Here is a 13,121-nt window from a genome sequence, read left to right as displayed (position 1 = left end):
TAGAAATGGCTCAAGAAAAAGGAAAGAAGGAAGGAAGGAATGAAAAAAAGCAGTTTTTATTATGAAAGTTATAAAAATATCAAAAATATACCATTATAACAATATTTATAGATATTTGATAATCAATACGTAAACATCTGAAAACTCTAAAGATAAAAAATGATAACGACCACATACCAAGGCCACAATGCATTATGGACCTGAAGCATGTCTTTTTAACGACTGTATTTAAAGTCGAGCCCACAGTCAAAAATTTGTTTATTTTTGTATGAAAGATGAACGAAACCGCGACCCCAACTAATACCTATCATTTTATAAGTTTCGTAAAAAATTTTAAACTTAAAAAAGCTCGAAAAATATAAAAAAATTCAAGAAGATCTAAACGTTTTCTACATACATGAAGTATAAAAATATCGAATTTTGCCAATCAATTATATAAAACCTTTTTAAGCCACGTTTTGTAAACGGTATTTAAAGGTCTATCTTTAACTCAATCCCCGCTTGAGTTTAAAATCTTAATTTCTTAAATAATTTACTATTGATATTTTTGAAGCTAAAGCATAGGTTTCAAATGAAATAAAAACTTGTTATACCTTTCTTGTTTAAAAGTGCTTTTGAAGCACACTTTCTAAAATTTTTCGAAGGGAAAGAAACCACGTGACCGAAAGTCGTCACGTGACCACAACCTACATCAGTTAAACACTCTATTAGTCTATGTACATGTTGGTTCTTTGTTGAGTGGTTTCATTTGACGTCATTTCCTGTCTCCGATATGTTCATCAGCTGAATCTGGTCGTACGTTTTCGATAGAATTCTTTCTGGCTGACAGCACTTGGTGGTCAGTGTTTGACCACCACTTGGAGCAGATAATGAGGCTCAAAAAACTTTATCAGCAGTTTGAAACCCGGTAATAACATACGGCATGTTTCTTCAATATCCTTTGATCTTGAAGCCATTCACTGTCCCTACTAGACTATTCTGACTCTATCATACCTTGTGGTCAACCTAGATAAGCGTAAATATAAACAAGATCAGATGCACGACCGCTGTCAAAAGCTTCGCGTGCTCAGATTAGAAAAGGAGGCATTTTTTAGGGCAAGAATTTACTCGCGCTATGGATATTTTTGGAGATAGCGAACACGGTGCATTGTGGTCTAGCTTAGGTACAAACATCTTTTGTCTAACATGCCTTAACATGTTGTTTGTACCCAATCTAGACCACAATGCATCCGGGTTATGGAACTCAGAAAAGGCACATGGAAGCCCACGTGGAATGAATGTTGTATGCACGTGTAGGGTGAATACTTACACTTTGTCTCTCTTAACAATTTTGCTTTGGAAACAATACATGGCTACGAATACGACGAGGCCAATGAAGGCGGCTGACAAACACGTGGCCAGGATGATGTATTTATTTCTTTTGAGGGCTGTCATGTCCGCTTCGTCTGGAAAAAGAGCAGCAGCATTAAAACCACATTTTATTGATGACACCAAACTCGAGTTGCTTTTTTAAATTAGTGGGGTTCGTTTAGACACAACTGGCTGTGTTCCTATGACCTTATAAACCCCTTGAACTAATCCCCTACCTGTGGGTAGGTCAAACAATGAGAATATTACACACACAAAAAGATTTATTTTCATTTAATCCTCAAGAGAAGGAAATTCTTTTGTGTTAACCCCCTAAATTTGGAATCAGTGCAATGCGAGAGAGAATAAACAAGTCCTTTAACAAAGTTGAATCAGAGAACAAAAAAACTATCTTGGTGTGAGCCGGCTAAAAGGTAATAACGAAAGAATTTCTTTACAGATTCCATGAGAAAACGTGTGTTTTGCTATTATATACATATTCCTGTTAGCCTCGAATCGAAGTTAATTTTGAAAGGCGTCTGTCTATAGGTTAGCAATAAACTACTCGAATAGACCTCTTTACTTTGGACTTAATGTTTTTCCATCTCAGACCACGTGTCATTTCCTAGAGTATTATTTCTTCGTTTAACGGCTGCACATGAGAAGACACATGAATATGGATACGACTCAAACAAAGAATCTTATTCTCAAGAGAATGACACAAGGTCTGTAATTATAGAACATTATGCTAAAGGTAAAGACGTTTACTGCAGTATCATTCATACCTGTCTTTGGTGTTGGGTTGGTAAAAATATTATGGGTTATGTTAGCAGAAGACGCTGATCCACTGGCTGAAATGGTTAGTGAGGGATGAGGGACACACGTGGAAACACGAGATTGAAATGAGGTAGATAGGTGTGAGGGTGACAAGAGTGAAGGGGTTGATGATGATAATGATGGTGATAATGATGATGGTGATGGTGATAATGATGATAATGATGGCGATGATGATGACGATGGTGGTGATAATGATGGTGCTAATGATGACAATGATGGTGATGATGATGACAATGATGGTGATAATGATGATGATGGTAGTGATAATGATGATGATAGTAGTGATGATGATGGTGATGATAACGATGATGGTGATGATAACGATGATGGTGACGATTGTGATGGTAATGATGGTGAAGATGATGCAATCATTTCTTGTACAGAGGTAAATCCAGAGAAGACGGTTAGCACAGCTGTATCAGATAACAGAATGTTAATGAGGTACCATTAGCATTAGCACAGCAACAAGAATAAGAGGAAAGTGAAAAAACATAAAAAAAGTATAAAAGAGGCTCAGGAATAGACCTAATCCTCTGTTATCCCACTTGAGACCACGTGTCATTCCCTAGAGTATTATTTCTTTGTTTAATGGTTGCGCATGCAAAGACACATGAATATGGATACAACTCAAACAAAGATTCTCATTTTCAAGACGATGGCACGTGGTCTGAAATGGGCAAAACATTGCGGCCAAGTGGATTTGGTCCATTGTTATAAGTTCAAAGCAATTTTCAGCGATATAACAGAAAACTGATAATAATGGTGGTCATAGTGGCATAACAAGAGTCCTAGGTCCTAGACTTGGAGAAACGTGCGCGCGCATTCGCGACGCCAATCCACAAGAGATACCCATGAACGACTTTTTAGTTATCCCCATATACTCGAGCCCAGAGCCATGTCATTCCTACTGCGCATGCTCAACAAAATGCCATCTAGAGCATGCGCATTAAGATGGTTTGGTAAACACAGCGTCACCATGACAACCCTACAAAACAAACTACCATTGACCTTAAAATTTACCTGGCATTTCTTGAGTACTCTTAACGTTTGGGGATTTTCTCGTTATGACGTCGGTAGCTCTCGTCAATGCCTCGGTTATTGACATCACTCGGGAAGTACTCGTAAGCCAATCGGTTAACAGTTTGGTTGTTGTTGTTATGGGTTGTGTCGATACAGTTGTTTGTGGTTTTAGTGTTGTTAGTGGTGACGTGTGTGTAGAAGGTAGTATTGTGGTTATTTGTATCGTACTTGTTGGTGCTGTTGTTGTGCTTGTTGATGTCGTAGTTGGTGCTGTTGTCTCGGGAAAAACTGAAAAAAATGTAAAACACAACAAAGGATTTATCTTCTGCTCTACACAAATGATCTTCAGTGTTCCAAACCTGTCATTACCTTTTCTTAAAGGGACTGCACAAGACCTTGCCCTATAAGGGACCTCCTAGGACGTTATCTTATAAGGGACCTCCACAGGACCTTGCCCTATAAGGCACCTCCACAGGACGTTATCCTATAAGACCCTCAATAGGACCTTTAAGGGACCTCCACAGTACCTTAACCTATAAGGGACCTCAACAGGATCTCTTCCTATAAGGGACGTCCACAGTATCTTGTCTTATAAGGGACGTCCACAGTTCCTTGCCCTATAAGGGACCTCAACACGATCTCGTCCTATAAGGGACCTCCACAGGACCTTGTACTATAGTACTGTACCTGTACTGTTGAAGTTATAGTCTATTAGTTTGGTTGTGTTGCCACCCACTTTAGCACACATCACTTCATCGTAGTCTTGCACATGTTTCTTGTTCTGTTTGATCCAAGTCTGCAGCCATTGAAGACCCGACGTACACACCAATGGATTACCAGAAAGGGATCTAGTATTAATCAATCATCAATTTATTACTCAGTACTAATAAATATAAATCTGCTTGTACGCGTTTGATTGATATATACACACTTTTGTTGGGTGAAATACAACGTCTGTTATTAATCAGTAAAAAAAAAACACTTCGAGTGGATCCAAGGTTTGAAGTTCACAGAAACTGTAAAAAGTCACTTCACTGAACAGCAAGAGGACATCCTTAGCACAAGTTCACGACTCAGCCAAAAAAAATATACTTGCAAATGTCACGGTCACGGTCACGGTCACGGTCACGGTCACGGTCACGGTCACAACACGTCCAATACTGTGAGTTTTGGACAGTTATGAGAAATTTGCTCTATTAGGAGTGTAGAATGACCTGTACATACATTTTGCCTTGGGAATTTTTCACTCGTTCAAAAAATGGTTCTGCTTCTTGTGGGATCAGTGTGATGAGGTTGTTACCAAGACCTCTAGAAAAATATAAAGATAAACAATGCCGTGAGATGGGAACATACATGTGAGCAATGGAACATGCGCAATGAAAATATCAAGAAATATTAACGTGAGCATACTCCAATTTGTATACAGCATTTGATGCAGCTGCTGTTGATAATGGTCACAGTAATAAGGAATGTGATGGTGATGATGGTCAGTGATGATGGTGATGATGATGATTATATGATGATGGTGATGGTGATGATGATACAATTGTGATGATGGTTATGATGATGATGACGGAGTTGATGATGGCGGAGATGATGACTGTGGTGATGGTGATGGTGATAATGATAATGATGATGATGGTGGTGATAACGATGATGGTGATAATGATGATAATGATGATAATGATGGTGATGATGATGATGGTGATGATGATGATGATGGTGGTGTTAATGATAATTGTGATAATGATGATAATGATGGTGATGGTGATGATGATGATTATTATTATGATGTCAAACGATGTATGATCACAAAAATAATGATAAGATGACGATGACTATAGTGTTGTACGGTGACGATAATGATAAAATCAGTACTCACATTTGTATTAATTGCGCACTTTTTATACCGTTAAGCGCTCTGGGCAAAGACGTTAGCCTGTTGTTTTCAAGGTTACTGAAGATAAATAAACATTCGATGTTAACAGGTGTAAATATGAAGACAACAAGCGGCCAACCTCCATTAACCGACCACACAGTCAGTTGATGTAAACAGGTTTGAATATGAAGGCGATAAAAGAACCAATCAAACCTCCATTAACCGACCACACAGTCAGTTGATGTAAAAGTCAGTTGATGTAAACCAATTAGACCTCCATTAGTTGACCACCAAATGTGTCAGTCCGACCGATTGATATTAGCAGGTTCAATCACTAAAATAAACGAAATACTTACACCATAAGAAGGGTCTTTCCTGCTGACTCGAAAGCTTTGTCTTCTATGCTTTGTATTTGGTTTTTGTTTAGATATCTAGGAATATATTTTATTGTATTACCTTAGATTTTATTCGCAATATTTTCAAAGATTAAAATTATGTGGTATAATACTTACAGAATTGCAAGCTTAGTTTGCTTGCGTAGCATGTCGCTGGAAATCCTTGTAAGATTGTTGCCATTAAGGTGACTATAGAAAGCAAGTCATTTTAAAAGTTATTTTACGTCTAAGATTCAGAGGAAGGTGTCTCCGCATTCTCTCGAGCCAGAGGTTCATGACTAAACAACTAGACGCCAGATTCAAATTTAGGAGTCGATTTTTGAGGAGTTGAGGAAAACCAGAAAATCAGAAACAAAACCCTCAAATCAAGGAAGAGAAGTAAAAACACTTGTAATATGTGATAGTAGAGTTTAGGATTGATTTTTAAAGGAAGCATTGGTGGCGTGCCCTGCTTAATGCGCCGCCTCTTACCAATGCGACCCAGGTTCGAGTCCCGTCGAGTCATGTGTTTTGCTCTCTACAAAAAACGACTTCTAAATTCTATCGGCTGCATGCCTTATCAGTTGGGTTGCAAAACCTGTTAGGCATTTTACCCCGTCAAAATAGGAGTGATACTTGAAATGCATTAGATCCCACAACCGCAGCGGTGAGAGAAGCCGTATTAACCGCGCATGCGTGCATCACCCCTCAGTGCTGCCAGTGAAATATTTGTTGGGATTTGTGATTTTCGCTTTATGTGCAAATCTCTTTTCTTTTCTTTCATTCCTCGAATTGATTTATTTCATTCAGTATTTATCAACTTCATACTCACAGACTAGTTAAATTGACAGCGCTATTTAAGAGTCCACTGGGAAGAGTTCTCAGGTGATTGTTATCCAAATTCTTGAGGAATCGAAGAAAAGACACCAAGTAGAGCCTTCGTTCCATCCAGTCAGCAGCCTTACGACTCCAGAGTGTGCGCACTAAAACCGGAATGCCAGGTCTTTTCTAAAAGTCAAAATGTGGAATCTTTTGCGCCTAGCTAGTAATTCTGCTGACTAGAAATTGATTGAAGGCTCAGCGAAATTATCGCTCACAATTTCGAGCCTTCATTCCATCTGGTCAGCAATAGAGGAACTCAGTGTGCGTACAACCGGAACGACAGGCTTTTCTGGTTTCCATTCTCCAAACTCTAGCGTCTTCACTTAGAAATTGCGCTGACCACAGGGACTGAAGGCCTTGGTGCCCAAAAATTATTCTCCACGCATGCGTACTTACAGTGTGTTTAAATTCGCCTGGTCTTTTAGCATATCTTCGGGTAGACTCGTTAGCTTGTTGTCTGACAGTGACCTTAAAAAGACATGTTTAGCCTCATAAACTGAGGATTCATTGGTAGAATATACAATAGCAGACAGACAGACAAAGGTCAGTAGACAAAGGGATAGACGGACAGACAGACAGGCGGAAAGATAGACAGACAGACCGTATGTACATAGAAATAGCAAATAGTGTTTCACTTACAATTTGGTCAGAGTAGTTAACCCACCAAATGCATTACTAGATATTCTTCTTATTCCGTTATTTGGTAGATTTCTGAATCACAAAAAACAATTAAAAAGGACATCGCAAAATGTGCGCAAAGTTGGAGGACAAACGCAACGTCAAACAAAGTTACTTCAACATGTAACAACTCCAAAAATGAAATAAAAGTTGATTACTTTTTAGCTTTGAAAACCGCGCGCAGTTTATCATAGCTTTCCGCGTTTATTAAGACATTAAGACGGGATGAAAAGGGGTTCAAATATTATGAAACTTTTACAAGATAAAACAACGATGACAGATCTCAGTGCAACGCAGTTATGAATAGTGGAAAAAGGTAGTGAAAGTTAGATACTTACAATGTCTTTAACTTTGATAGGCCATTAAAAACTCCATCTGTAATATTTTCTATTTTATTTTGTAACAATTCACTGGGGGAAAAAGTAACTTAAAATCAATTAAAGAAGGAAATATGAGGCTCTATGATAGCGGTATATATGACGTGTTTTTTGGACATGACGTCACTTAAATTATGACGTTATTACGTCATTCTAGCTTTTCAATCTACAAGCGATGCGTTGATGCGCGCATTGCTAAGATCTGGATGGGAGCCATGTCAATAAACCCGAGATACTGTTCTAAGCACAAATTTTTAAATTATATTAACAAAAACAACGCTAAATAAACTAGAGATTAGATGGCGGTAAAGTTCAAAAAGGTATGGGAAGCTGTCATAGCTTCCTATTGTTTGATTGTAATTGGAAATTTTTGGGTTTAATGAATGATGTTGCTTAAATCCCTCGATAAGAGGACCCGACAACATAGTCTGTTTTTATTGGAATTCTGGCCTTATATATACTTTGGCGCGCGTTTGCCAGTGAAAATGTTGAAGAAGAACAAAGAAAACAACGAGGAAAGGTAGAAGATCAAAAAAAGAAAAATAGAAGGAGAAAGAAGGAAAAGAAAGAAAGAAATTAAATATAAATTTTTGAAAAACGAAGAAACGTTCAAAACTTTCAAACGAATATCAATGTTAATGTAATGTTTTGCATGTTCGTGAACATAGTTTTTCGTCTTTCTCTTTACTGTCTGATTTACTTTAGGATTTACAAAGTTGAATGACCTTTTCAAAGAAAGCCAACAACACTCAACTAGGATTTACATTAATTGTACAGATCCTGGGAAAGGTCAAAGAAAAGTTAAAGAAAACAGTTCATTGTTAAAAAGTTCTTATAAATTCGTATTTTCGATCGTGAGGTTATCGACAGATAGATACTTTATTTTCAATAGCTTTCCTGTCGATATTGAAAGCTAACTATTCACCCAGAACTAAACACGTTTTTCCTATTCTCTCGACGTCAGAACCCACCCATCTTAAAAAGCGTATTTCCTTTTGTATTTTAGAGTTTTCCAAATTATTTTATAATCAAAAACGACGAAATCACGTTCCAAATGAATTAAAACATTCAACACTACAATATTAATTATCCGTTGATTGTACGAAGTGTTTGTCAACTATTTATTGCTTTGTGGATGTATGTCGGTGCCAATATGAATCATTCAAAATGAAACAAAAATAAATAACTTACATTTTTACGAGATGTGATAATTTTGAGAAAGCATTTGCAGAAAAGCTGGTAATTTTGGTGTTCGTCAAAAACCTGTTGACACAAAAAGACAATCATTTTCACAAAAATATAAGTAAAAATGACATTGAAGTGATAAAATACGTTTATAAAATGAGAATAACGAGCCATAAATGGTTATGTTGCTCTAGAATTGTGGATTATTTCAGTTATTAGAATATTTAGATAACTAGTTTTTGCAAATAAGAATTCGTGTTTTGAGAGGAAAGCGCTGGAGCAGAAAGAATAGAGCAGAAAGATTTCTTTTCTGTTAATTCAATTACTTTGCTGTATCCCACAAGAATTCCCTAGAACAATTAGAATTTTTTAATAACCAAGATTTATTGACTTAACTCGACGTATTTGAACGGTTTTGCTTGCTTTTTGAATTCTTGTAGTAAATCATAAGAAGCGACAAAAAGCCGACAAATTGTCAACAGTTTCGACATGCTCAAAAAAACTTTGAAAGGAATCCTAAAATTTCCATTTCCTCTGCTAAAAACCTGCCAGATCTTGAGTCAAACACTTCAGAATCTTTTTCAAATGATTGTTCATTGTTCACAAACTTTTGACATGAAAAAATTCAATGGTAGTTGAGGCAGTTAGTACATTTATGCCTCTAAAAGTCTTCAAAGAAAAATATAAATTTGCAATCAAATACTTAGATGTGTTGAGCACGCTTTGAGTCGCTCTATTAACTCATTTGATATGTAAACAACAAACGCTTTGCTACTGAAAACACATTAAAAAACTATATAAAACTACTAAAATACTACTTACATTAAATTTGTATCTAGTGGTATATCGTTAGGCAGAGTTGTAAAATTCGCACCAACACATTCAATCCATTTAGATCCACTTTGAAATCCACATACACAAGGACTTGGACACGAGCTGGATAGGCTGATCAAGGTACAAAACACAAGATTCAAAAAGATCAGGATTTTGTCGAACCGGACATGTAATCTAGAGTTTCCATCCATGTCCTTAAGGGTTTGATTTCAATCTAGGAATGAAATTTGATCGCTCGAAAATAAACACTTGACAGGAATCATTGACAGAACCACAAGAAAAGTAGCTTCTAAATTGACGCATGCGTATTTAGTGTGCAGTTCAGTCATCCAAGACCACGCTATCCAGGGTGTCTTTATTTGTACACCAAAAAACGGAAATACTTGAGAGTTCTAGACGTTTCATTCAGATAACGTATTTTATCGGCTGAGCCTCTTTTCAAATCTCTTTCTCGTTCCATTTTTTAAGAGTTATTGTGTTGTGAATAATGTCATTCCCAAGGGAACGCTTTGTGCGTTTTACCACCCTATTTACATACGAGGAATTTACGAGTTCACTTACTTTTGAGCGGTTAGCTTAATTTTACGGTATTTTAAAAATCAGTTTATTATATTTGTTTTTCGATTAATGATTTCTCATGGTTCAGGAAATGAAAAAAACTTGCAAATTTTTTTCATTTTTGAAGCTGAACTGAGTCAATATATATACTGTAATAAAACTGGACATGTAATCTAGTAGAGTGACTCATACGATTATCGCTACCACCCACTACCACCTGTATTAAATATACTCATGTCATATATTGGGAAACCCGGAAACGAGGCTTGTTAGTCATCTTGCATAACTAACTCTTCATTTACAGTATCGAGGTTTTTGTTAACCCTTTTTTTCGCTTATTCTGCAAAACAATCAAACATTTGATCAAGAAAAAAGTGAAAAGGTGGGTGTCCTGTGTGATGATGTGTTCCTTTAACTTGAATTGCCGTATTCTAAATATGTGAGTTATGTAATCTAATCTGTTTATTCTTAACCAATCAAGAAGAGCACATAAACATACATAATCTAATCACACGGAAGCCATTCGTGGTACCCAGACTCTGAAATGGCTTCCACTCTGAACCAATCAAGAAACAGGCACCATCAAACCACACGGAAGCCATTCATGGTACCAAGATGTCTCTGAATTGAAATGGCTTCCACTCTAAACCAATCAAGAAACACAGAAACACGCACCATCCAATCACACGGAAGCCATTCAAGACTCTTCCACAGTCTCTCGCTCGTCCGTTCCGTCTCCACGCTTAGAGACTGTAACAGTACAATGACCGAAAGGACTTATGGGTCCCGAAAACTTGGACCCAGCGTGCTTTGGGAACCAAAATACTCGTCCACAGTCTCTCTCTTTTTCGCCGCCATCTTGAAAATATTGAAACGAGAGAGACTGTGGACGAGTATTTTGGTTCCCAAAGCACGCTGGGTCCAAGTTTTCGGGACCCATAAGTCCCTTCGGTCATTGTACCGTTACAGTCTCTAAGCGTGGAGACGGAACGGACGAGCAAGAGACTGTGGAAGAGTCTAAAGCCATTCGTGGTACCCAGACTCTGAAATGGCTTTCACTCTGAACCAATCAAGAAACACGCATTATCCAATCACAAGGAAGCAAGAGAATATTAAGTAAGAGAGCACATCTCCCATACATGGGTCTGTAACCATGAAAGTTTCTTGAAAATCTATTTTTAGCTGCGCGCGCAAGCCTGAGCTATTTTTAACATGCGATCCCTTATTGCTGCTCAGAGTTGTAGTGACTTCCACGCGAGCGAAAAATGTTTAGTGACGAGAAGAATGCCTTCAAAATTAGTAAAAAGTTGAAATGATTAAAGTATCATGTGTTCTTTATGGACGAATTAAACATTACCTTAACAATTGATGTAAAAGAACATCGAAAAAGATCAAATCAGGATGGTTTTCAGTCACATACAAACAAGCGCTAAAAACAGCGAAGACGTCATGGGAAAGGAAACCACAATAAAAAATACGATGAAAATAGCGAAAAACCTACAGTGAATACAGCCAAAAAAGCATTTACCGTAGTGTTTTCTATAGCAAATAAAGTTTAAGTTAAAGTAATTAAGAAGACGATGAACAAGACCAGTATTTTGTTTCACACACGAATCAGAAAAACTATTTGCACCGAATGTGCCGAAGAAAATTTTCTGTTTTCACAGAGGAAAAAACTACAAGAGGCACTGAAGTGATTTTTCACGATTATTAAGTATGTTTAGCTTGCCAAAATACGGTGTGTCAGTTTATGCAAAAGACATTGCCCATTGAGAAAAGGCGAATTAATGAAAAAGTTTGACTATTAAAACTAGAACTTTCTTTCAAATTTTGCATCTCGCTCCGCCTCAATGTTCAGGTATTTTTTTCATAACTTTTCAACTTCTAAAGTCCCAAACAGACAATAGAAATACAATCACAATATCGGCGAAGTACAAAAAGTGAATCAAACTTAGTATATGAGGATTCAAACTAATAAAAAAGAGTTTATTTTTACCTGATTGAAGGGCGTTTTACTTGCGATTGTTTCTCATGCCAGATGCTCTCAGTTCGGCGTATTTGTGCCTTTATGTTTAATTCTTCTATTCCGAGCAGCTTGACTGTTTTCAGCTATTTTAAAACCTCTTCTTTTTACTGGTAAACAACTGATTCCAACAGTAAATGCTAAATTTTCTCTCAAATCTAAAGTTTTTTAAACTCTTGACTCAGTGAATTCAACAAGTTTGTTCATCGAAAATCCGGCTCTTTCTGAAACGAGTCCAATCTACCTTCATTTTAGATGTCCATTAGATAACTTGTCATTTTGAAAACACTGAAGTTCAGGTCAGAAGTACGTGTTCTTGGGATGCAGCAATATTAACTGTATTTCAGTTTAGGTGGAGAATTGTGGAATAACTTACAGTCTCATCTATAACTGCAATCAACTCCAAAATGATTGAGTTTCAATCGAGCGACCATTGTTTTGATTTAAAAACAAGCTTGAATGATGTTGTCTCAGCTGAGTATTTTTTACATATGCTGTTATAATGGATTCCTTCAAATACCTTTCAGAATTTCTCAAGGAATTCCTCTAAACACATTTTCTCGTCAAATTGAATAAAGTTTGGTTTGTCAACTGCGTGAAGCTTGCTTTGTCACTGCCGATCTCTTCTGTACCTATGACATCACTACACTCTGACCAATCAAGATTCGCATGCTAAAATAGCTCAGACTAGCGCGCGGAGCTAAAAATAGATTTTCAAGAAACTTTCATGGGTCACAGGGATATGCTCTCTTACTTCATATTCTCTTGCAAGGAAGCCATTCGTGGTACCTTAACTGGAATGGTTTCCACTCTGAACCAATCAGGAAGCAGAAAAACACAATATGCACATCATCCAATCAAACGGAAGCCATTTATTTTACCTTGATTGAATGGATCCCACGCACACGAGTGTATTATAAATGATGTTTTCAACTTGTTACGATCTTTTGATATTTTAGCACCCTACTTTCCATTGCCACATGTCGCTAAGTGCTCACATTAAAAATATATGAAAGCGAAAAAATGGCGTTAAAAGAAAGATTGGAAAAAAAAACTGATACCATAGGGAAGAATGGAAACCTCATTCAATATCGTACAGTTAAAAAACATGTGTCTTTAATTGAAAT

General features: G+C 37.0%; 1 protein-coding gene across 4 annotated transcripts; it reads right to left on the bottom strand.

Moving 5' to 3' along the window:
• Nucleotides 1-40: 40 nt before the first annotated feature.
• Nucleotides 41-9,722, bottom strand: LOC116297257 (uncharacterized). Of its 4 annotated transcripts, none has more exons than XM_031705448.2 (14): nt 9,402-9,722; nt 8,586-8,657; nt 7,356-7,427; nt 6,979-7,050; nt 6,736-6,807; nt 5,596-5,667; nt 5,440-5,514; nt 5,087-5,161; nt 4,429-4,512; nt 3,892-4,052; nt 3,205-3,492; nt 2,133-2,198; nt 1,310-1,445; nt 41-1,005 (listed from the first exon to the last, which is right to left on the bottom strand). In XM_031705448.2, the coding sequence occupies exons 1-14, from the start codon at nt 9,602-9,604 to the stop codon at nt 969-971; spliced, it is 1,485 nt and encodes a 494-aa protein (XP_031561308.1). In that variant the 5' UTR covers nt 9,605-9,722; the 3' UTR covers nt 41-968. The 4 variants fall into 4 exon arrangements, with proteins under 4 accessions (XP_031561308.1, XP_088887971.1, XP_031561309.1 ...); XM_089031845.1 differs by having other exon boundaries at nt 2,133-2,597; nt 9,402-9,721; XM_031705449.2 differs by lacking the exon at nt 2,133-2,198.
• Between the last annotated feature and the right edge of the window lie 3,399 nt (nt 9,723-13,121).

The sequence above is a fragment of the Actinia tenebrosa genome, unplaced genomic scaffold (assembly GCF_029948245.1).
Source record: "Actinia tenebrosa isolate PJP-AT-01 unplaced genomic scaffold, QUT_ActTen_1.0 PGA_scaffold17__23_contigs__length_9995812, whole genome shotgun sequence".
NCBI classification, from domain to species: Eukaryota; Metazoa; Cnidaria; class Anthozoa; order Actiniaria; family Actiniidae; genus Actinia; species Actinia tenebrosa.
This window is presented reverse-complemented; position numbering and strand designations above follow the sequence as displayed.

Bases quoted from the DNA above. Each gene is read 5' to 3' on its own strand.
- LOC116297257 (XM_089031845.1), bottom strand. From the start codon at position 9,604: ATGGATGGAAACTCTAGATTACATGTCCGGTTCGACAAAATCCTGATC. The intron at 7,051-7,355 runs GTAAGTATCTAA...TTTGTGATTCAG, and splicing joins CTATCAAAGTTAAAGACATT to AAATCTACCAAATAACGGAA. The intron at 4,513-5,086 runs GTGAGTACTGAT...ATATTTTTCTAG, and splicing joins AGTGCGCAATTAATACAAAT to AGGTCTTGGTAACAACCTCA.